The sequence below is a fragment of the Sus scrofa genome, chromosome X (assembly GCF_000003025.6).
Source record: "Sus scrofa isolate TJ Tabasco breed Duroc chromosome X, Sscrofa11.1, whole genome shotgun sequence".
NCBI classification, from domain to species: domain Eukaryota; kingdom Metazoa; phylum Chordata; class Mammalia; order Artiodactyla; family Suidae; genus Sus; species Sus scrofa.
In genome coordinates this window covers 125,618,024-125,639,609 of record NC_010461.5, presented here as the reverse complement: position 1 = coordinate 125,639,609, position 21,586 = coordinate 125,618,024, and the positions used below count along the sequence as shown (strand labels likewise).

Genomic DNA, 21,586 nt, shown 5'->3' with positions numbered 1-21,586 from the left:
CATTTTACAAAACAGGAAACAGAGCCACTGAGGGTTTAAGAAACTTGCCCATAATTACACATCATCAGCAGAAAAGAAAATTTCAAGGATGATCAATAGTGTCACGCCCCAGAAGGATAAGACCTGAAGAGCAATTCTTACAGTCATTGGAAGGTTAAAATTATTGCCTTTTTAAAGAACCACTTCAGTTATGTAGCAGAGTAGAAGCAAAATTACAATGTATAATAGTAGCCGGTGAGAAAATAGAAGTGATGGTTATTGACCACTAATGCTGAGCTTTCCAGAATTTCTCTTTTGCTTAATACTCTGTGTTTGAGATCATAAAATCTGTTCTTTTACATACTTACTGTAGCATCCTTCCTATAGCTTTATAAAAGTTGTTTTATATTGTTACTAACTCTTCTCATTGTCAAATTTTCTAGGATGTGGTGCTGCAGGTTGTCCCACCTACAGAGCAGGCTCCAGGACCTGCTGAGGGGACGAGTCACATTTTCGGCCCTTCAACTGCCACATTTCAAAAGCTCATTTCCATTAGCCATCCATTGGCACCATACAGCCTCCAAGTCTCTGAAGTGTGTTTGGCAGCAACATGAAGATCATTTTGGTAAGATGTGTAGAGATAGATACTTTATTTTTCATTGTGATTAAAAAGTAACATAAAATTTAACACCTTAACCATTTTAAGTGTACAGTTCAGTAGTGTTAAGTATATTTGCATTGTTGTGCAATGACGGATACTTTTCATGTGAACTGAAAATCCTTCCTGTGGAGTTGTGAAGACTTCTAACCATTTATTTCCAGGATTATCCTATAGGTTATAACAAAGACAAAATCATATAGGCTAACAGTAAAATCTCATCCCAGCTAGGGGAAGAGAGGTCTCCCATGTTCAAGCCCCACTCCTGTCTCCTTGTCTCATCCAAGGAAAAAAAAAAGAAAGAAAGCCTCAGTATGCAGAGGAAAGGGTTTCAAAGGCATAGCCTGGAAATTCTACAGCCAGGGAAGGTATTACATGGCAGAGGGGAAAAAAGCTTTATCCCTATGTATTAGTTTCCTAGCATTGCCCTAACAGATTGCTGTAAACCACTTGGCATAAGACAACAGAAATTTATTCTTTCACAGTTCTAGAGGCAGGAAGTCCAAAATCAAGGTGTTGGCAAGACCATGTTCTCTCTGAAGGCTCTAGGAGAGAACTCTTCCTTGCCTCTTCTGGGTTCTGGTATTCATTGGCTTGTGGCAACATCACTCTATTCTCTGCATCTGTGACTGCATAGCCTTCTTCCCTGTTTCTCTTCTGTGTCTTAAAATTTCTCTCTCCTCATGAGGCACCACTTGTTGGATTTAAGGTCCACCCTAATCCACTATGACCTCATCTTACCTTGATTATCTTCAAAGACCCTATTTCCAAATAAGGTCTTATTCACAGATAATAGAGATTAGGACTTCAACATATCTTTGCAGGGAATACAGTTTAACCCACAACACCCTGGAAAGGGACCAAAAACACTTATGAAGGCCACATTCCCAAGATACAGACCCTCTATGCACCCCAAAGACTTTGACTCCAAATATTAGAGAACTCCCTCCTCTCCAACACACTACAACCAGTAATAAGAGTCTAGTTAAAATAGTAGTGGGGTGCAGCACAAAGGTAAGGGCCAAGGCCAAGACAGAAGACAAAATCAGGATCACTAGAGGAATTTAATGCCTCTGGTATCCATAGAGAGAACAAACATCAGACACATCCCAACTCTTGACCAGATCGATTTAAATGGTTAGCATAAAGTCCTACTTACCTCCATATCTGCTGCTCTATACAACATGTCTGGCTTTTAACAACAAGAACAACATTATAAAACATGCTAAAAGGCAAGAAATAACACAAATTGAAAGACAAAGCACCATTAGAACTAGACTCACATATGACATAGGTGTTGAAATTATCAGTTAGGAAATTTTAAATAACTATAATATGTTAAGGATTCTAATGAAAAAGGTAGACAAAATGAAAGATCAATGGATAAGGTCAGTGGAGTGATAAAAAGTATAAGAAAGAATCAAAATCAGAGTAACAGAAAAGAAAAATGACTCTGATGAGCTCATCAAGAGACTTGACACATCCAAGGATAGAACCAGTGAATGTAAAGATAGGTCAGTAGAAATTACCCAAACTGGAGTTCCTGTCGTGGCGCAGTGGTTAACGAATCCGAGTAGGAACCATGAGGTTGCGGGTTTGGTCCCTGCCCTTGCTCAGTGGATTAACGATCCGGCGTTGCCGTGAGCTGTGATGTAGGTTGCAGACGTGGCGCGGATCCCGTGTTGCTGTGGCTCTGGCGTAGGCTGGTGGCTACAGCTCCGATTCGACCCCTAGCCTGGGAACCTCCATATGCCGCTGGAGCGGCCCAAGAAATGGCAAAAAGACAAAAAAAAAAAAAAAAAGGAAATTACCCAAACTGAAATACAAAGAGAAAATGGGAATAGAAGCAAGCAAACACACAAAAAAAATAGCAGTATTTAGGAAATGTGGAACAGTATCAAAAGTTATAAGATATACATGAGTGGAATGCCTAGAAGAGAAGAAAATATTAAGCAGAAGAAATATTTGAAGAAATAATTTCAGAAAGATTTCCAAAGTGACAGACACAAAACCACATATCTGAGAAGATTTTCTTTCATTTAAAAAACCACACACATACACACACACACACACATCCCCACACTTAGGCCAAAGAGCAAATCTTGAAGGCAGTCAGAGGGGAGAAAAACACTTTACTTACAGAGAAACATAGATCAGAGTTACAGCAGAGTTCTCTTCACATATGCAGGCAAGAACACAATGGAAAGGAGTTCCCACTGTAATGCAACGGAATCAGTGCTATCTTGGGAGCGCTGGGACGCAGGTTCGGTCTCCAGCCTGGCACAGTGGGCTAGGGATCCAGCATGGCCACTGCTGCAGCTTAGGTTGCAACTATGGCTCGGATCTGATCCCTGGCCCAGGAACTCCTTATGCCGGAGGGCAACCAAAAAAGGGGAAAAGGGAAGGGGGTCCCATCGTGGCTCAGTGGAAATGAATCTGACTAGTATGAGGATGCAGGTTCGATCCCTGGCCTTGCTCAGTGGGTTAAGGATCCGGTTTTGCCGTGAGCTGCGGTGTAGGTCGCAGACGCAGCTCAGATCTGGCGTTGCTGTGGCTGTGGTGTAGGCCAGCGCCTATAGCTCCGATTCAACCCCTAGCCCGGGAACTTCCATATGCCGCCGGTGCAGCCCTAAAAAGACAAAAAAAAAAAAAAAAAGGAATACAATGCAATGACAATTTTAAAGTATAACAAGAAGCAAAAACTGCTAACCTAGGATTCCATATCCAGCAGTCCTTCCAAAGTGAGGGAGAAATAGACTTTCTCATACAACTTCTCAAAACATTATAAAGGAATTTCTCCTGGCAGAAGAAAAATGATGTAGGTCACAAACTTGGATCTATGTTTAAAAAGAAGAGTATCAGAAACGAGTGAAGATAAAATATAAACTTTATCTTAATTATACTAAATCTTAACTGTTTGAAATATTAATAATAGCAATATAATGGTGTTAATAATATATATAAAAGTAAAACAAATGACAACAATGTGACAAAGGGTAGGAGAGAAAAATTATGAATATTCCATTATAAGGTAAATTAAAAAACTGATAATACCTAGTCCTAGCAAGGATGCAGAAGAGTGGGAGCTCTTTTTCACTCCTGGTGCAATGCAAAATAGTACGGCTCTTTTGAATGACGCTTTTAAAGTTATCTAAAGGTGGGCTTAGATTATTTAAGATGTACATTGTAAACATTAGGAAAATTACTAAAGAATTTTTAAAAATAATGTGAATAAGCCAAGAAATGAGATAAAATGGAATCATAAAAAATAACCAATAAAAATCAGAAAAGGCAGAAAAAGAGGGAAAAAGAAAGAAAATGAGGAGTAAATACAACAAATAGAAAATAACAAGAAGGTACATTTAAAGTCAGCTATGTCAATAGTCACTTCAATATAAATGGCCTAACCACACCAGTAAAAATATAAACATTGTCCAATTGGATCCAAAAAAAAAATAGCAAAACGAAACATTAATCCCTACCTCATACTCTGTGTAAAAATTAACTCAAAGTTGATCATAGGCCTAAATGTAAAGTTCACAACTGTAAAACTTGTGTGATAAAAAGTTTGCTACCTTGGATTCAGCAAAAAGTTTTTAGATGTAACTTCAAAAGCATAAAATCCGTAAAGGAAAAAATGGTAAATTGGACTCTATCCAAATTCAAAACATTTTTTTCTGTGAAAGACACCATTAAGAGAACAAAAAGAAAAGCCGCAGACTTGGAGAAAATATTTGTAAACCATATATCTGAGAAAAGACAATGCAGAATTTAGAAAGACTTCTTCAAACAAATAACCCAGTTTTTAAAAGCGTGGAAAGACCTGAATAGACACTTCACCAGAGGATGTAACTGTGGCAGATAAGCATATTAAAACATGCTCAACATCATTTCATTATGTAAGTGCAAATGAAAGCCACAATGAGATGTCACTACACACATAATAGAATGACTAAAATCCCAAAAAAAAAAAAAAAAAAAAAAAAAACCTGGCAATACTAAATGCTGACGAGAATTCAGAACCGGAACTCCTATTCATTGCTGGTGATGATGCAAAAATGATACAGCCACTCTGGAAGACACATTGGTAGTTTCTTATAAAGTTAAACATGGACTTGCCAACAGGTGCACTCCTAGGTATTTTTCCAACTAATTTGTACACTTACATTCGCAACAAAAACCCACACATGAGTAACAGCTTTATTCATAATTGCCAAAGGTGGGAAGCTCCCAAGCTATACTTCAATAGGTTAATTAATAAACTATAGTATATCCTTATGGCAGAATACTACTCAGCAATAAAAAGAAGTAACATGACATTCTGTCAAAGGCAAAACTATAGGGACAGAAAACAAATCAGTGATTGCTGGGGGTTTGGAGCACAGTTACAGAAAGCGTAGGGGGGATGTTAGAATGAATCTTGTGTCACTGGATTAGAGTTGGAGACATTAGTATAAACCCATGTTTAGCTTAATATTTATAGTTGGATAGATACAGAAATGATTACTGTGGCATGTACTGCTGAAAAAAATCTGCATGTAAGTGGACCAGGGAATTCAAACTCATGTTGTTAAAAGGTCAATTGTATATGTTTTTACACATAGATGAGTATATTTTCTAGCTCAGTCCATTGAGAGCACCTGGAAACAATGACACCCCAATAGCAATGAGCACACCCAGATCTTGGTTTCTAATACCATTCTCTACTGAAAGGAAGCAAGGCTCCTTGGAGAATGGATGATTCCAGGGCTGGGCCAGGGAAAATACAAGATGAGCCTGGAGAACCTGGAAGTGCCAGAAAGTAAGGAAGTGCTCAAAAAAAAAAAAAAAAAAGGGACATAGGAGCTAACTAAAAGAGCTTCTCATGGCCAAAGGTGGAACAATTTGAGCAAGAAAATAAATAATATAATATTGGGTTATAACCCAAAGGATAAAATATATAACTTCAAAGCCATGCTGATATAAATAAACGGTTGAATAAATGGGGAGAGTAGAGACAAATCTCCCATAGAAAAAAATCTCTGAATAATTTATGTAGATATTCTTCCGTCCCCCAACTATGAAGGTGGATCTTAACTCCTCAGTCCTGAATGCAGGCTGCACTTGATGGTTTGCTGCCAAAGAATAGAACATGGAAGGAAGGTGGAGTAACTCCGAAGTAGAGAAACCTGGCAAACACTGCCCTTGCTAGCATGTACCAGTGACATGACACGGTGAGAAGGGGACCTCCCCAAAACCTATAAAGGAAAAGCATGCCCCAAATTATGCAACACTCTAACAAAATGCCTGAGCAATACCTCTCAAAACTGTCAAGGTCATCAAAAACAAGGAAAAGTGACATGATGGCTAAATGTAACGTGGGTCTCAGATGGGACCCTGGGACAGAAAAGGATATTAAGGGAAAATAACAAAATTCAAGTAAATGATGGGATTTAATTAATAAATAATGCCTCAATATTCATTAATTAGTTTGACAAATTTGCCATAGCAATGTAGATATTACTAGTAGGGGAAACTGGGTGAGGGCTATATGGGAACTCTTTGTAACTTTTCTGTAAACCCAAAGCCATTCTAAAATTTACAACAAGTTTATTAAGAGAGATGGAATTAGAGAAAATCATGGAAACATCGAGCCATAAGTTTTACTGTGAAAGGGAATATGAGGTCACGAGGCAGTGGAGGGGGAATACTGTTTTAAGATGAAAAATATTGTAACATGTTTGCTGATGAGAATATCCAGTAGGAGGTGAAAATCTGATGATGCAAAAGAGGGTATTGGAAAAATTTCAGAAGTATAGCACCTGAGTAGGAAAGAGATAGGATCTGATTCATAAATGGAATTGTTGGCCTTGATTAAGTGCACAGATATTTCAGCTATAGTAACAGGAAGGAAGGCAGAATGTATATGTACAGATGCATATCAGTGGGTGAATGTGGACAGTGGGTTTGTGGATTTTTCTTCTGCTTCCTCATTCTCTTTGAAGGAATAAGGAAAGTCATCAGTTGAAAGTGGGAAGGGAGAGATAGTGTTGGCAGTGTGAGAAGAGAGGAGACTGTGTAATTGTCTTCATGGAGAGTGAGTAAGTTATTTCACTAAGAACTTATGCAAGGACTGTTTGGCAGTGTTGAGTATTCATTTGATATTTTCGGTGATGACTTTAAATTAAATTAACCAAGACAGCCTAATTTTTTCTCTAACAATGTTTAGCTACTTGGCTGCAGGCACAGAGGAGGTGGGGACTTGAGTTTATCGGGGTCACAAGATGATGGAGAACAAAAAGGAATTTATGGTCAATGAAGTGGTGCTCTTTGTGGAGCTGAAGGATTATTGGAGTGAAGAGTGCCTGCATAATTGAGCTGGAAAAGGAACGAGAGGTAGTTAGAGCGTAGGACGTTTGAAATGAAAGTTATGAATGTATTGCAATTAATGATGATGAAGTTGCCAAGAGTGATGACAGGAGAAGGGATGACAAGGGAGACGGTGGAAGAGAGTAAACAGATATTCATTTATTTAAAAATAAGGTGACTCAGGCGATAGTTGATAAGAGTAATCAAGAAGGGTAGAGCTATATAGGACAACATGAGCTTTAAAGGAGCAATGAGGCAAATATCCTTCAAGAATTACTACAGCCTTGTCTTGTTCCCTCAATGATCCAGAAACTGAAGCAGTTTTTCTAAAGTTCAATCTGATTTTGCTACTCTGATCTTTAAAATCCCTTTATAGAGGCCCACGGTTAGAGATGGTGATTGCCTGAATGCGGCAGGAGGAAAGAGTGGAGATGGAGAGGTCATGTGGATTTGAGAGTGATTTAGGAGGCAGAACCAACAAACTTTAGTGATTGATTAAATGTAGGCTACAATAGAGATGAGTCCAAAGATTCTCTTCTGTATTGACATTTTGGAAGATCTGATAAACATATACCAGGAGCCAGGCATTGTGGTAAATGCTAAGCATGTGGTGATAAAGAAGACACATTCCATATCCTCGAGGTAAGAAAAGACATAGACAGTTATAAGACAGTGCGATAAATGCTTTTAGGCAATGTGCAGAATGTTGTCACAACGAAGAGGAGAGGTGCCTAAACCAAAATAAAGAATTATAAATGACTGCCTGCGGGATATATCCACTGAGCAGAATCATGAACATTGAAGATGAACTGGGCAAAGGGAAGAAGGGTGAGAAGGTATGGATGAATGTTCCAGCCAGAGGCAACTGCCTGTTCAAGCGCTTAAAGGCTACCTCGGTTGTAGTTGGTCAAATCCCTGGATCACTCAGTATAATGACCAATCTGAATGAGGGTTAGTGGTGCTTCATCACTTTTATCACTCCAAGGGGGCATCGTACGTTCTCTCTGTCTCTCTGTCTGTCTCTCTCCGTCTCTGTCTCACACACACACACACACACACACAGCTTTACCTGTCATTCGTGGATACTAGGCCAAAAACTCCAAGTTTAGGTCACCACCAAATAATAGCCCCATTCCACATTGTTACTGAAACAGACAGCACTAATGGCCTGAACCCAGCCTAAACCCAGATTGGGACTTGAACCCACGTGCCAGGACTCGAACCCAGCCTAAGCCAAACTGGGCCTTAAACCCATGGTTTTAAATGAGAATCATTTGCCCAGTGTCTGGACTCACTGAGGTTCAGGTTCTTCATGTCTCTGCGCAGAAGGAATTCAGCGAGAAAGAAGAAGAAATAGGCAAGAAATAGATTTATTAAGATAGGACGCTGGTGAGAGATGCCAGCGGGCAGGTGCGGAAGCTCTGCCCCGAGGATCTGGTGGGCAACAGTTTTATCCTCCAAGGGGAGTCCGGGTCAGAAAAGCCCACCTCTTCCTTTCTGGGAGTAGTAGCTCCTCCTTGGTATCCAGTAAGGTGTGTATTCACATCAGCAGAAGGGTGCTCCTCAAACCCCGGCCCTGGGTCTGAATCTGAGTGCAGGCCTCATCCCATCCCCCACCTGAGGCCGTTCTTCTGCCTCCACTAGTCAAGCAAGCCTGCCTTGTGCTGATGGCTTTTTTGAGCAGTTTATTAACTCACGGTGATCTTCCAAAGTCGCCGAGGTTTCCCGCTCTATCTGTGGTCCCTTATTGGGGCTTCTACAACCCCCTGTGCCTACTCCATCCCTACCATTTGTAGTTGTTATATCAGAGACTCTTGCAATTCACCTCAGTGTCTGGATTTTTGAGCATTCGGTTGAGGTATATGCCTTGAAGGCACAGATACTTTATAAGACATGAATACTAGAAATGAGCGAAAGGAGACCAACTTTTGATTCATGTGTGGAGGTGATGTGTTAGCCTGTCTACTCTGCTTCTCTCCTGTAAAAAGCCCCAGATCATAAGCTACCTACTAGCAGCATAGGCCTGATTTAAACAATAGGATTTCATGTAATATTCTTCTCAGTTTGTGTGGACTGCATGGGCCATTCTTTTCTGTTTCTATGTGTGTCTCATTCCTTTGAAAGGCCATTGTTCTGCTGGTCTCTTGCTTGCCCCAAACAGTATGCCTTCCTTGATTGTTTTCAGTGCCCAGGGCCATGGAGTTTGTATGTGCTCTGCTCCAAATCAATTTAGTCCGCATCCGCATCAAAACTGTTTGTTTTCTTGGCTTGCCTGCCCTGGTAGAACTACTGCTGATGGAGCTGATGGAGGGGTGAATAGGGAGTGGAAGCACCCCAAGCTAAAACACCTAGATTCCCCCTCTTCTTGCCCAAGGTTCAGTAGTTTTTCTTGAATAAATGCTTCCTAATTCGTTGTAAGCCTTTAGTCAATTGCCAGGGTCCTAAAATTGTGGTTATTGATACTTTTGTCCAGTTTTATCATCATTTGCCAGGCTCCTTATTCCGCCTTTCCTGAAGCCTCACCATCAGAAAAACACTAGTATAGGACTTTGGGTTTGGAGACCTTGAGTTCATGTCTTAACTCCACCATCTAATGATTATATGATCTTCCAAAGTTATTTAACATCTCTGAGCTTTAGTTTTTCCTGTCCTTAATGTGAGAATGATAGTATCATACAAAGTCAAATTGAGGAGTACAGAGATACATTTAGTCTTATTTTCTAATTTGCTATTATAAACAAAATTATTATGAATATCCTTGTGCATACCTCCTCACGTGTGCCAGTTTCTATAAGCTAAGTACTGAGAGAAGAATTTCTGGATCAAGCAATAAATATATGTATTTTTATTATTTTCATAGAAACTTCCAGATTGCCACTCAGTCCATCTTCACCAGTTTATACTCCTATTACCAGTGTTTGAGAGTATGCATTTTCCCACATATTTGAAACACTTCTTTTAATCAAACTTTTAAAACTTTGTCACTCTGCTAGATAAAAAATCTTAACACCTATTTCTCTGATTACTACTGAAGTGGAAGGGTTCACGTCTACTGGTCACTTCTGGTTACATTCCTTCGGTCATTTTCCTTTGAGTTTTTATCTTAATGATCACAAAGATGTATCCTATTTGCTGGTATTAATCCTTTTATATTAAAAATATTTGTCCTGTTACTTATCTTTTACCTTAGTTTTTTACATTGAAAAACAAAAGATGTTTATTTTCATATAGACAGATTACCTTTTATGCTTTTTGTGTCACTTTAAAATAGCTTTTCCTTGGAGTTCCCGTCGTGGCGCAGCGGATTTGAATCCGACTAGGAACCATGAGGTTGCGGGTTCGATCGCTGGCCTGGCTCAGTGGGTTAAGGATCTGGCGTTGTCATGAGCTGTGGTGTAGGTCGCAGACGTGGCTTGGATCCCCCGTTGCTGTGGCTCTGGTGTAGGCCGGCGGCAACAGCTTTGACTGAACCCCTAGCCTGGGAACCTCCAGATGCCGCGGGTGTGACCCTAAAAGAACCAAAAAAAAAAAAAAAATAGTCTTTCCTGGGAGCTCCAGTCATGGCGCAGCTGAAACGAATCCAACTAGGAACCATGAGGTTTCAGGTTCGATCCCTGGCCTTGATCAGTGGGTCAAGGGTCCGGCGTTGCTCAGATCTTTCATTGCTGTGGCTGTGGTGTAGGCTGGCAACTGTAGCTCTGATTCGACCCCTAGCCTGGGAACTTCCATATGCTGCAGTGACACCCTAAAAAGCAAAAAAGAAAGAAAGAAAATGGTTTTTCCTACCTCAAATATGTCAATATATAATAGTTTTATTTTTTATGTTTTAAACTATCAGTAATTTACTGTTGAGGATGACATGAATCTAGAATCAATTTTTTTCCAATATTGCATTTTCCAGAACTAGTTACTCCATCCTTTCTCCACTATTACAAAATGCTGCCTTTAACATACACCATATTTCCATGTATACTTGGCTGTGTTTTGAGACTCTGTTCTGCTCCCTGGATCTCTTCATCTATTCTGCATAATATTATCCTTTTTAAACAACTATAGCTTTCCTTTTCTTTTTCAGAATTGTTACTTGATTCATTCTGAATGTGAATCTTGGAATTAGCCTGTCCAGTACATGAACCTTTTCATTGGAATTTGGACTGGAAGTACCTGGAATTTTGTGTATTAATTTGTGGGAGAATTTGTATCTTTTCATTATTAAATCTGCCCATCTGTGAGCATATTTCTCTGTTCAAGTTTCCCTTGAGTCCTCCATAGTTTCTGTTCCTCTTATAAATTTGATATCATTTTTATTTACCTTGTCTAAATATCATTTTTATGTACCTTTTCCTGATGTATAGGAAAGTATTTGATTTTTTGGATAACTTTTTATATTGGTACATCTTCAAACTAACAGAAACATTGCAAAAATAGTATAAGGACCTTCTTTATATCCTCTATCTGCCTGTGCTTTCTCTTTATGTACTTTTTTAGTCTTTTTGTTTGTTTTTTTTTTATTAAAGTATAGTTGATTCACAACACTGTGCCAGTTTCTGCTGTACGGTCTTTTCATATGCTTGAATGGTTTCACTTTCCAAATTTATTTTTGGACTTTTTATAGTCTCCTTTGGTTTTGTCTGTTAAAGGACGTTTTCTGGGTACTGATTTGTTAGTTGTCCTAAATGACCATTTCTTTATATGTATACAGTAATTAGTGTAAACCGCTGTAATCGGTACTATAAAACAACGTGATCTTTTCCCTAGAACTGCGCTACGCGAACACCGTGATGCGCTTCGACTACGTCTGGCTCCGAGATCACTGCCGCTCGGCGTCTTGCTACAACTCTAAGACCCACCAGCGCAGTCTAGACACCGCCAGTGTGGACCTGGGCATCCAGCCGAAGGCTGTTCGTCTGGATGAGACCACGCTCTTTTTCACTTGTGAGTGGACAGGAGACTTGGTCTTCTCTGGGGTGCTCTTTTAGAGAAAATTTATTTTGCGAGAAATGGCTTGCCCCGTTCCAAAATAGGGTGTTCTTTTAGTTACTTCGCCCTTTTTCTTTCTTGGGAAGCATTTATTTTTCTGAAACTTATACTTTTCTTCTTAAATAAAATTGTTGTAATCTACACCTAACACCCTTCTTTAACAAACCTGAAAAACATTTCTCCAGGTTTTTTGAGATGTATTTGACATATGATATTGTATAAGTTTAAGGTGTACAAGGTGATGATCTGATATTTATGTATATTGTGAAATGATTACCACAGTAAGCTTATTTAATGCATTCATCACCTCACATAGTTATTGTTTTTGTGTATGTAGTGAGAGTATTTAAGATCTACAATCTTAGCAACTTTCAAGTATACAATACAGTATTGTGAACTGTAGTCACCATTGGATCCCCAGAGCTTATTTGTCTTATAACTGGAAGTCTGTGCCCTCGACCAACATCTGCTATTTCTGCCAAACCTTAGCCCCTGGCAACCACCAATCTAATTTCTGTTTATATAAATTTGGGGTTTTTTTTGGGGGGGGATATATGGGGATATATTGCCACACCCACGGCATCAAACCCATGCCACAGCAGCGACCTGAGCCACTGCAGTGACAACGCCAGATCTTTAACCTGCTGCACCACAAGGGAGTTCCCAAGTTTGGTTTTTGTTTTTTTAGATTCTACATATAAATGACAGTGTTTGTCTTTCTCTGTCCTGACTTTGCTTCACTTCGCATAATTCCCTCAATGTCCATCCATGTTGTTGCAAATTTTAGGAATGCCTTCATTTTTATAGCTGAATAATATTTCATTATATATATCACATCTTGTTAATCCATTCATCTGTTGATGGACACTTAAGTTGTTTCCATGTCTTGGCTACTGTGAATAGTGCTGCAATGAACATATGGGTGCATGTACCTTTTTGAGATAGTGATCGCATTTCCTTTGGACAAATACCCAGAAGTGGAATTGGTAGATTACATGGTAGTTCCGTTTTTGGTTTTACTTTTCTTTTTTTTTTTCTTTTTTTTTATTTTTTTTTTTTTTTTGAGGAACCTCCGTACTATTTTAATAGTAGCTATACCAATTTACATTCCCACCAACAGTGCATGACGGTTCCACATCCTCACCAGCACTTCTTATTCTTTGTCTTTCTGGTGATGGCCATTCTGACATGTGTGAGATGATATCTCACTATGGTTTAGATTTTCATTTCCCTGATGATTAGTAGTATTGAGTGCCTTTTCAACTAACATCATACATAATGGTGAGACTAAACACTTTCCCTCTGAGATGGGGGCATGGCAAAGATGTCCACTCTCACCACTCTTATTTAACAGAGTCCTGGAAGTTCTAGTTTACAGTAAGGCAAGAAAAAGAAATAAAATGCATACATATTAGAAAGGAAGAAATAAAACTATCTTTATTTGCAGATATATGATTATCTACATAGACTGCCTCAGATAATGTACAATAAGGCTCCAAGAACTAATAAATGAGTTCAGTAAGGTTATAGGATACAAGATCAACACACAAAAGTAAATTACCTTTCTATATATTTAAAATGAACATGCAGAAACTGAAAAAAAATGCCTATCTACAATTGATTCAAAGAAATTTGTTTAGGTATAAATCTAATAAAGTATTATAGGATCTGTATGATGAAAATTATAAAATGCTGATGAAAGACATAAAAGAAGGCTCAACATAGTAAAGATGTCAGTTCTATTCCAAAGTGATCAATAGTTTTGATGCAATTTCTATGAAAATCTCAGCAAAATGTTTTTGTGTACATAAATAAGAGTATTCTAAAACTTAAGTGGAGGAGTTCCCGTCGTGGCACAGTGGTTAACGAATCCGACTAGGAACCATGAGGTTGCAGGTTCGGTCCCTGCCCTTGCTCAGTGGGTTAACGATCCGGCGTTGCCGTGAGCTGTGGTGTAGGTTGCAGACGTGGCTCGGATCCCGCGTTGCTGTGGCTCTGGCGTAGGCCTGTGGCTACAGCTCCGATTAGACCCCTAGCCTTGGAACCTCCATATGCCGCGGGAGCGGCCCAAGAAATAGCAAAAAGACAAAAAAATAAAACTTAAGTGGAAAAGCACATGCCCTAAAATAACCAAAACATGTCAAAAAAGAGGAATGAAGTGGAAAGAATCACTTCCCGAGTTTAAGGCTGCATAATCCAGATGGTATGATTTTGGTGGAGGGATATAGATCAATAGAACAGAAAAGGGAACACAGAAATAGAACCACACAAATGTAGTCAACTGATCTTTGGCAAAAGTGCAAAAGCCATTCAGTGAAGGAAGATAATCATTTTAACTGATGATGCTGGAATAATTAGACACCCATAGACAAAAGTAAAAAAGAACCTCACACTTTATGCAAAAATTAACTCAAAATAGATGATGGATTTAAATGTAAACATAAAGCTATAAAACTTCTCGAAAAGATCATAGGAGAACATCTTCAGGACCCAGAACTAGGTCCTGGAACTAGAACTAAATAACTTTCAAAAGTCAATGTAAGAAAAACAAACAATCCATTTAGAAAATGGATAAAAGATACACAAAGGTATTTCACTGAATAGGATATACAAATGGCAAATAAACACATGCAAAGATGTTCAGAATTATAAGCCACTAGAGAAATGAAAGTTTCCACAATGAAATTACACTATATTACCTAGCACAATGACTAAAATAAAAAAGAATGTATATATATGTATGACTGGGTTTCTTTGCTGTACAGCAGAAATTGGCACGACATTGTAAATTAACTATACTTTAAAAAATAGTGACAACACGAAATGCTAGAAAAGATTTGGAGAAATTCTATCAGCTGTATACTGCTGGTGGAAATATAAAATGGTACAGCTACTCTGGAAAACAGTTGTTTGTCAGTTTGTTAAAAAACTAAACATGTAAGTACCATACAACACAGCAATTGAATCGCTAAGCATTTATTCCAAAGAAATGAAAACTTACACTCACACAAAACCTGTACAATACTGTTCACAACAGCCTTATTTTTAACAACCAAGAACTGTAAACTACCCTCATGTCCTCCAGTGGTTAAATCAATCATCCATATAATGAAACACTACTCATCAATAAAAAAAAAGAATGAAATACACACATCATACCTTTAAAAAACCTCAAAGGAATTATACTGAAAGAAAAAAGCAAATCTCCATGATTCCATTTATGTAGCATTCATGAAATAACATAATTATAGGGATGATGAACAGATTGGCAGTTGCTGGGAGTTAGGGATGAGGGAAGGAGTAGTATGGCTTTAAAGAGACATCATGGGAGTTCCCACGGTGGTGCAATGGGATCAGCGGTGTCTCTGCAGCACCAGGTCACAGGTCCAATCCCTAGCCTGGCACAGTGGGTTAAAGGATTTTACATTGCTGCAACTGTGGAATAGGTCGCAACTGTGGCTCAAATCTGATCCCGGCCCGGGAACTCCATATGCCACAGAACAGCCAAAAAAGAGAAAAAAAAAAAAAAAAGAGGTGACATGAATTAGTCTTGTGGTGATGGTACAGTTGAGTACATTGCCTATAGTAGTGGTTACACAAAGCCACACATGTAATAACATTGCACAGAGCACACACCCAAGAGTATGTATATAACTGGTGAAATCTGAATAAGGACTATGGATTGTATCGATGCTACTTTCTTGGTTTTGATATTGTGCTCTGGTTGTACAAGATGTTGACGTTGGATAAGGCTCAGGGCAGGGAGAGTGGGACTTCTTTGTGTATTTTTTTGCAACTTCCTGTGAATATATATTTCAAAATAAAGAGTTTTAAAAAGCATCGTAAGAAAAAATATTTATTTTTTATTTTTTTAAGGCCACACCCACGACATATGGAGGTTCCCAGGCTAGGGGTTGAATCGGAGCTGCAGCTGCCAGCCTACACCACAGCCAGAGCAACATGGGATCCGAGCCGCGTTTGCGACCTACACCACAGCTCACGACAACGCTGGATCCATAACCCACTGAGCAAGGGCAGGGATCGAACCCGCAACCTCATGGTTCCCAGTCGGATTCGTTTCTGCTGCGCCACAATGGGAGCTCCAGAAAAAATACTTACAATCAATACATTTGTCTACTAATTTCTGTACAATAAAAAGAAAACATACCATAGAAAGGTTTATTTTAAAATACTGACTTGGCAAGATATTCGTAAATGTATGACAGAAACTAAAACCCATTAATACATAAGGTGCTATGGCCAGTTTGTAAGAAAAGCACCAGTATTCCAACAGGAAAATGTCAGAAAGAAAGGAACACACAAATCATTAAAGCACAAGTCAGAAACCATTCCGTAAAGGGCCACATAGTAAAGAGTCTTAGGCTTTCCTGACTGTACTGTCTCTCTCACAACTATTTAGTTCTTCATTCGTGGAGTAAAAGCAGCCATAGACAGTATGTGCTACAAAAATGCATTTAAAAAATATGGATGTCTAACAAATGTTCTTATTAGCCTTATTAGTAAGTGAATAAATTGAATTCGTTATAACAAGAGAAACGTTACCAAATTAGAAAAAATATATTTAAAAAATAAAAATACTAAATTTTGATGGGCACACATACATTGATGAAGGGAATGAAAATTGGTAGACTTTCTAGAAAGTCATTTGTTTATATGTACCAATACTTTTAAAAGTTTCTATCTTTGGATTTAACAATTCCACTTCTATGCTTCAATTTAAGAAAATTATCCAAAAAATATACAAGGATGATCAGTATTAAATGAAATACATGCCTCAAGAGAACAGACTGGTTGGATAAATCATGGTAGTCCATTTTCTGAAAATTTTTAAGATTAATTTTTTTTGAAAACTTAATTTTTAGATGATACAATGATTGTTAAAATGACGCGTGACAAAGGTAGGATATGAACTTTTATATATATTTTATATGTGATATAAAATAAAAGAATGCATGGAAAAAAAAAAAACTGGAAGGAATGATGCCAAGCTGTGAATAGTGGTTTCATCTGGGTGGTCGAATAAGTAGAGGTGATATTTTAATTTCCTCATAGTCTTTTATACTTTCCAAATTGTTTATGATACTTTTATTAGCAAGGTGTGGGAAGTTGAAAAAAAGAGAAAACAGACAGAAACAGAGAGGTAGAAAGAAGTAAAAAGAAGAGGGAAGATACCATCATAACTTTCACTCTTCTTGCTTATCCTGAAGATTTTCTAAGGCGTTTTGGGGGCTGGTTTCTTTTTTTAGCAATAGGCAAAGTCAATTTTGAAGTCACTTTATCATGTCATATTGATGTCCTATCATGAGACCAAATTGCCCTAATTCATTTAGAAGAGGGAGGCATCACAGTATAGTACTGAACTGCCAACTGTGGTTCTTGTTAATTGTGTGGTCTTGAGTGAGTCACTGACTTTTTCTCCATTAGTAAAGATTACTAGCTCTTTATTACTAGCTGTTGATCACTTTAGCTCAAAAAGTTTATAGATGAGAGGTAGTGATGGGGGCAAGGGAAGAGAAAAGGCGGTAAGCTAAAAATCACCTAGAATTTTTAAATTATCATTCTTTGATGACTCGATGAATGTGTCAGAGGCCCTTCACTATGTAGCTGTAGTTTCATAAACTTATTTATCTGCTGGGAAGATTTATTTGTTGATTCATTCACTTCTTAATTTATACTACTCAACTCACAAACATGTCTGTGTCAGGAACATTCCACAACTCATTTGAATTTGGTTTCATAGCCGTGATCATACAGTGGTTAGAACGCGGCCTTGTGAATTTGGTTTCATAAACAATACAGTACTGGGTAATTGGTTGCTGAAAATAACATTCTTAACCAGTAAATTATTGGCAGCATTTATAATTATTATTCTTTAATCCCTTTTATTTTTCCTTTAAAAGGGCCAGATGGTCATGTGACTAGATATGATTTGGATTGGCTGGTGAAGAACAGCTATGAAGGGCAGAAACAAAAGGTTATCCAGCCTAGAATTTTATGGAATGCTGAAATCTACCAGAAAGCCCAAGTTCCATCTGTAGATTTCCAGAGCTTCTTAGAAACCAAGGAGGGACTGAAGAACTTTCTGCAAAACTTTCTGCTCTATGGAATTGCTTTTGTAGAAAATGTCCCTCCTACTCAAGAACACACAGAGAAGCTAGCAGAAAGGATCAGTTTGATCAGGTAAGTCATTAGTTTCCTGATATCTGCAGTAATATAAATGTCCACAGCCTGTACATCAATAAAATAACATGACAGGTCTAGTCACCCTTATTTTGCCAGAATGTTTTGTGGCCTAAATAAGGGGACATTCCCATTTATAGGGGGCTTTATTTGAAGTGCAGATTTCCAATCTTTAAAGACATTATATGTTAAATATGTTGAAGACCTCAAAGTCATTGGTATGTTTTTCCAGCCCAGTGATGCTCAAAGTTGAGTTAGTTATCTGGAAGAATAGATTCACGGTTCCCCAGGGAGAGGGGGAGGGGGAGGGAGTGGGAGGGATTGGGAGCTTGGGGTTAACGGATGCAAACTATTGCTTTTGGAATGGACTAACAATGAGCTCCTGCTGTGTAGCACTGAGAACTAGATCTAGATACTTACAACGCAGCACAACAATGGGAGAAAAAAATATGTATACACGTATGTGTAACTGGGTCCCCATGCTGTACAGTGGGGGGAAAAAAGTATGTGGGGGGAAATAACAATAAAAAAATAAATTTGAAAAACAGTTAGTTATCATTGTACACTAGAAAGAGCACTAACTATGAGTAAAGAGCACCACATAATAGTTTGAGTTCTACCATCAAGCAGCTGGGTGAACATAGACAACCCCACTACACGCACACTGCTACCCTCAACCCCCCATGCCCCATAGCCTCTATTTTCTCCTCTGATCAATAAAAGGATTGAATGAGATGATGTCCAAAGATCATTGTCTTAACTTTCTATGATTCCTAAGGCTAATTCAGAGACTGGTTGTTAATAATACATAGATAGCATTTAACTAGTATAGTCACACCATTATTTTCATTGGTCATTGTAGTAATCCTGATGAGTGTGTTTCATATCTCCTTTTCTACTGAGGAGGCACTTGAGGCTCAGATGTATTAAGTGCGTTGCCCAAGATTGCTCTGCTAGTAAGTAGTAGAACTGGGATTCAGAAGCTCAGGTTTCCTGATCCTAAATGCAGTGTTCTTCCCACTGCATTTCTAGGTAGTATACAGATTTCTCTTCTACACTATTAAATGTGATATAAACCGACTTTTTGTTATAATTATTACTTTCCTTTTACTTCACAAGAGCCAGATATAGCTCATTGTGTAGCAGACAGTATGCTGGGTTGTTCGTTCTATCCTAATAGAACATAATCAACATTTGTGAACCACTCAATTTGAAACACAGTTTGAGAGCTTTCAGGTAAGAAAACTGTGCTGGTAAGCAATAAATTGAGAGGGCTTTAAAGACTTCAGTTCAAGAGGAAAAACATTTCCTGTTTGGATTTTGAGGGTTCAGAGGCTAAGATGAACTCTGAAAACTAAAGAATTAAAGTGACCTTTAGTCATAGCTGAGCCTACTAGGAAAATAACTATAAAATCAAAATCCATGATGTATGTATGCCTTGAGGAGCAATACAATAACAGTGTTACAGCAAGTCCCACCAAATACTTGCTAACATAAAATATCCTTTTCTCTTTTTCTTATTCCTCCATTCATACACAGAATGGGATGATTCCCTAAGTTTTCATACTGTATGATGCTTCCACCATATACCCCCCACCCCAGCTTCCTAGAACATAAATCAGTGGTGGAATTGTTAAGACTGGTGATGTGTTCACCTGTCATCTTTACCTTATAGATGAAAATCTGGAGCCAAAAAATCTGTTGTTATTTGTGAATAATCAAAGAAAGTATTGGAAAGATTTTTGAATGACAAGAATGAAAATTTCAAATAGCGAAAAAGTCTTCCTATACTTCATTTGACAGAGAAACCATCTATGGGAGAATGTGGTATTTCACTTCAGACTTCTCCAGGGGCGACACTGCATACACCAAGCTAGCTCTGGATCGGCACACTGACACTACCTATTTTCAAGAGCCCTGTGGGTAGGTGGACTAGAATTTTCTAAAAGGGGATCGTTACGTGTGATGGTCTTGAATCATTTCTTAATCATTTTCTGTTTTTTTTTTAATCAAGATCATATCTGCTGATGATGATTTGTGTGAGTGTTTCTTTCTCTTCTCCTTAAAAACAGGATCATTTTTCCACACCCTAGCTCAGTCTTCTTTATTTACTTACTTATTTTTAATTTTACTGGAGTAGATTGATTTGTAATTGTTGTTTTAGCTTCAGGTTTACAGCAAAGTGAATCAGCTATCCATTTACATATATCCACACTCTCTTCCCATAAAAGGTATTACAGATCATTGAGCAGTAGTGTGTATGTGCCAGTCTTGTCCTCCCAGTTTGTCCCAAAAGGCAAATATTGTAGGATACTACTACTCAGTCTTCTTTAGACTTACAGGAATAAAATTTTTTCAAATGATTGAAAATGTACCTTACTACATAAAAAGATCTTAACTTTGTTTAATTTACATTTTTCTCACAGTATTTACAAATAGTTTACCAAAAAAGTATTGGTGAATCATTAGTTTGTGGATTTTTACAGCTTTTTTATATTTAGTTATTATTTTGCAAAGGGGTCCATCTTCCAAACACAGCTGCTTTGGGTGTAGTAGTAAGAGGAATTTGAATCCAGTTTACAAGAAGTTTGAGAAGAGGAATGAATGAAAAAGAACCTTCTTACATGGACTCTGAAGTCATTGAGCCAAAGATGATGTATACCATACTTTTTTCCAGCTTTATTGAGCTGTAACTGACATATAACGTGTGTCAATATAAGGTATATACCATGTGTTGATTTGACACGGTTATATTTCGCAATGTGGTTACCACCAGTAGCTAACAGAGAGTAGATCTTAATTGTTCTCACCACAAAAAAGAAATGGTTATTACTTGACATGATAGATAACACACTTAACTTTCCTACCATTTGCCACTTCTTAGAGGTACCCCTCTGGTTATTTTGTTGTTACTGATCTTGCTTCAGCACATAGATGATGAGCCTGAGGCACAAAGATATGAGTAAAGTGAGTATATATGTGAATTTATAAAGACAGTATGAGACAGTGGTGATATGCAGTCGACTGTGGTTATACTGATTTCCTTTAAGGGTTTGAAACTTAAGAATATTTGGTTCAGAGGAAGAAGAATACAGCTGCTTTTAGGTATTCTACTCAAAGTTATCAATATATGGAAAGACCAACAGCCCTGCATCCTCATTCTACAGACGCAGAAGGAAGAGTATGAGGAAATGGGATAAGAAGGAGTTAGACAGGGGTTGAAGTTCAAACATTGACCAGATCTTTTCTCTCGGATCACTACCAGAGATAAACAGTTGTCTGTGCCTTTAATTTACCCCCTTCTAATCAATGGCAAGGAACCAGTTCATTTAGCAGTATAGTGACTGTGGTTAAGGGTTCAGGCTATGGCATCAGTCAGACCTGGATTTGCATGCCAGTCGGAACATATATTAGCTTTGT

General features: G+C 38.2%; 1 protein-coding gene across 5 annotated transcripts in view; it reads left to right on the top strand.

Annotated features, from left to right (window-relative positions):
* The window catches only part of TMLHE (trimethyllysine hydroxylase, epsilon), a 71,797-nt gene that overhangs the window by 34,107 nt on the left and 16,104 nt on the right, over positions 1-21,586 (top strand). For all 5 annotated transcript variants that reach the window (XM_003135511.4, XM_005674022.3, XM_021080450.1 and 2 more), the window contains 4 exons: positions 423-604; positions 11,744-11,920; positions 17,887-18,166; positions 19,970-20,089. In XM_003135511.4, the coding sequence (XP_003135559.1) occupies positions 424-604; positions 11,744-11,920; positions 17,887-18,166; positions 19,970-20,089 (758 nt within the window). In that variant the 5' untranslated portion in view covers position 423. The remainder of the gene's footprint in view (positions 1-422; positions 605-11,743; positions 11,921-17,886; positions 18,167-19,969; positions 20,090-21,586) is intronic.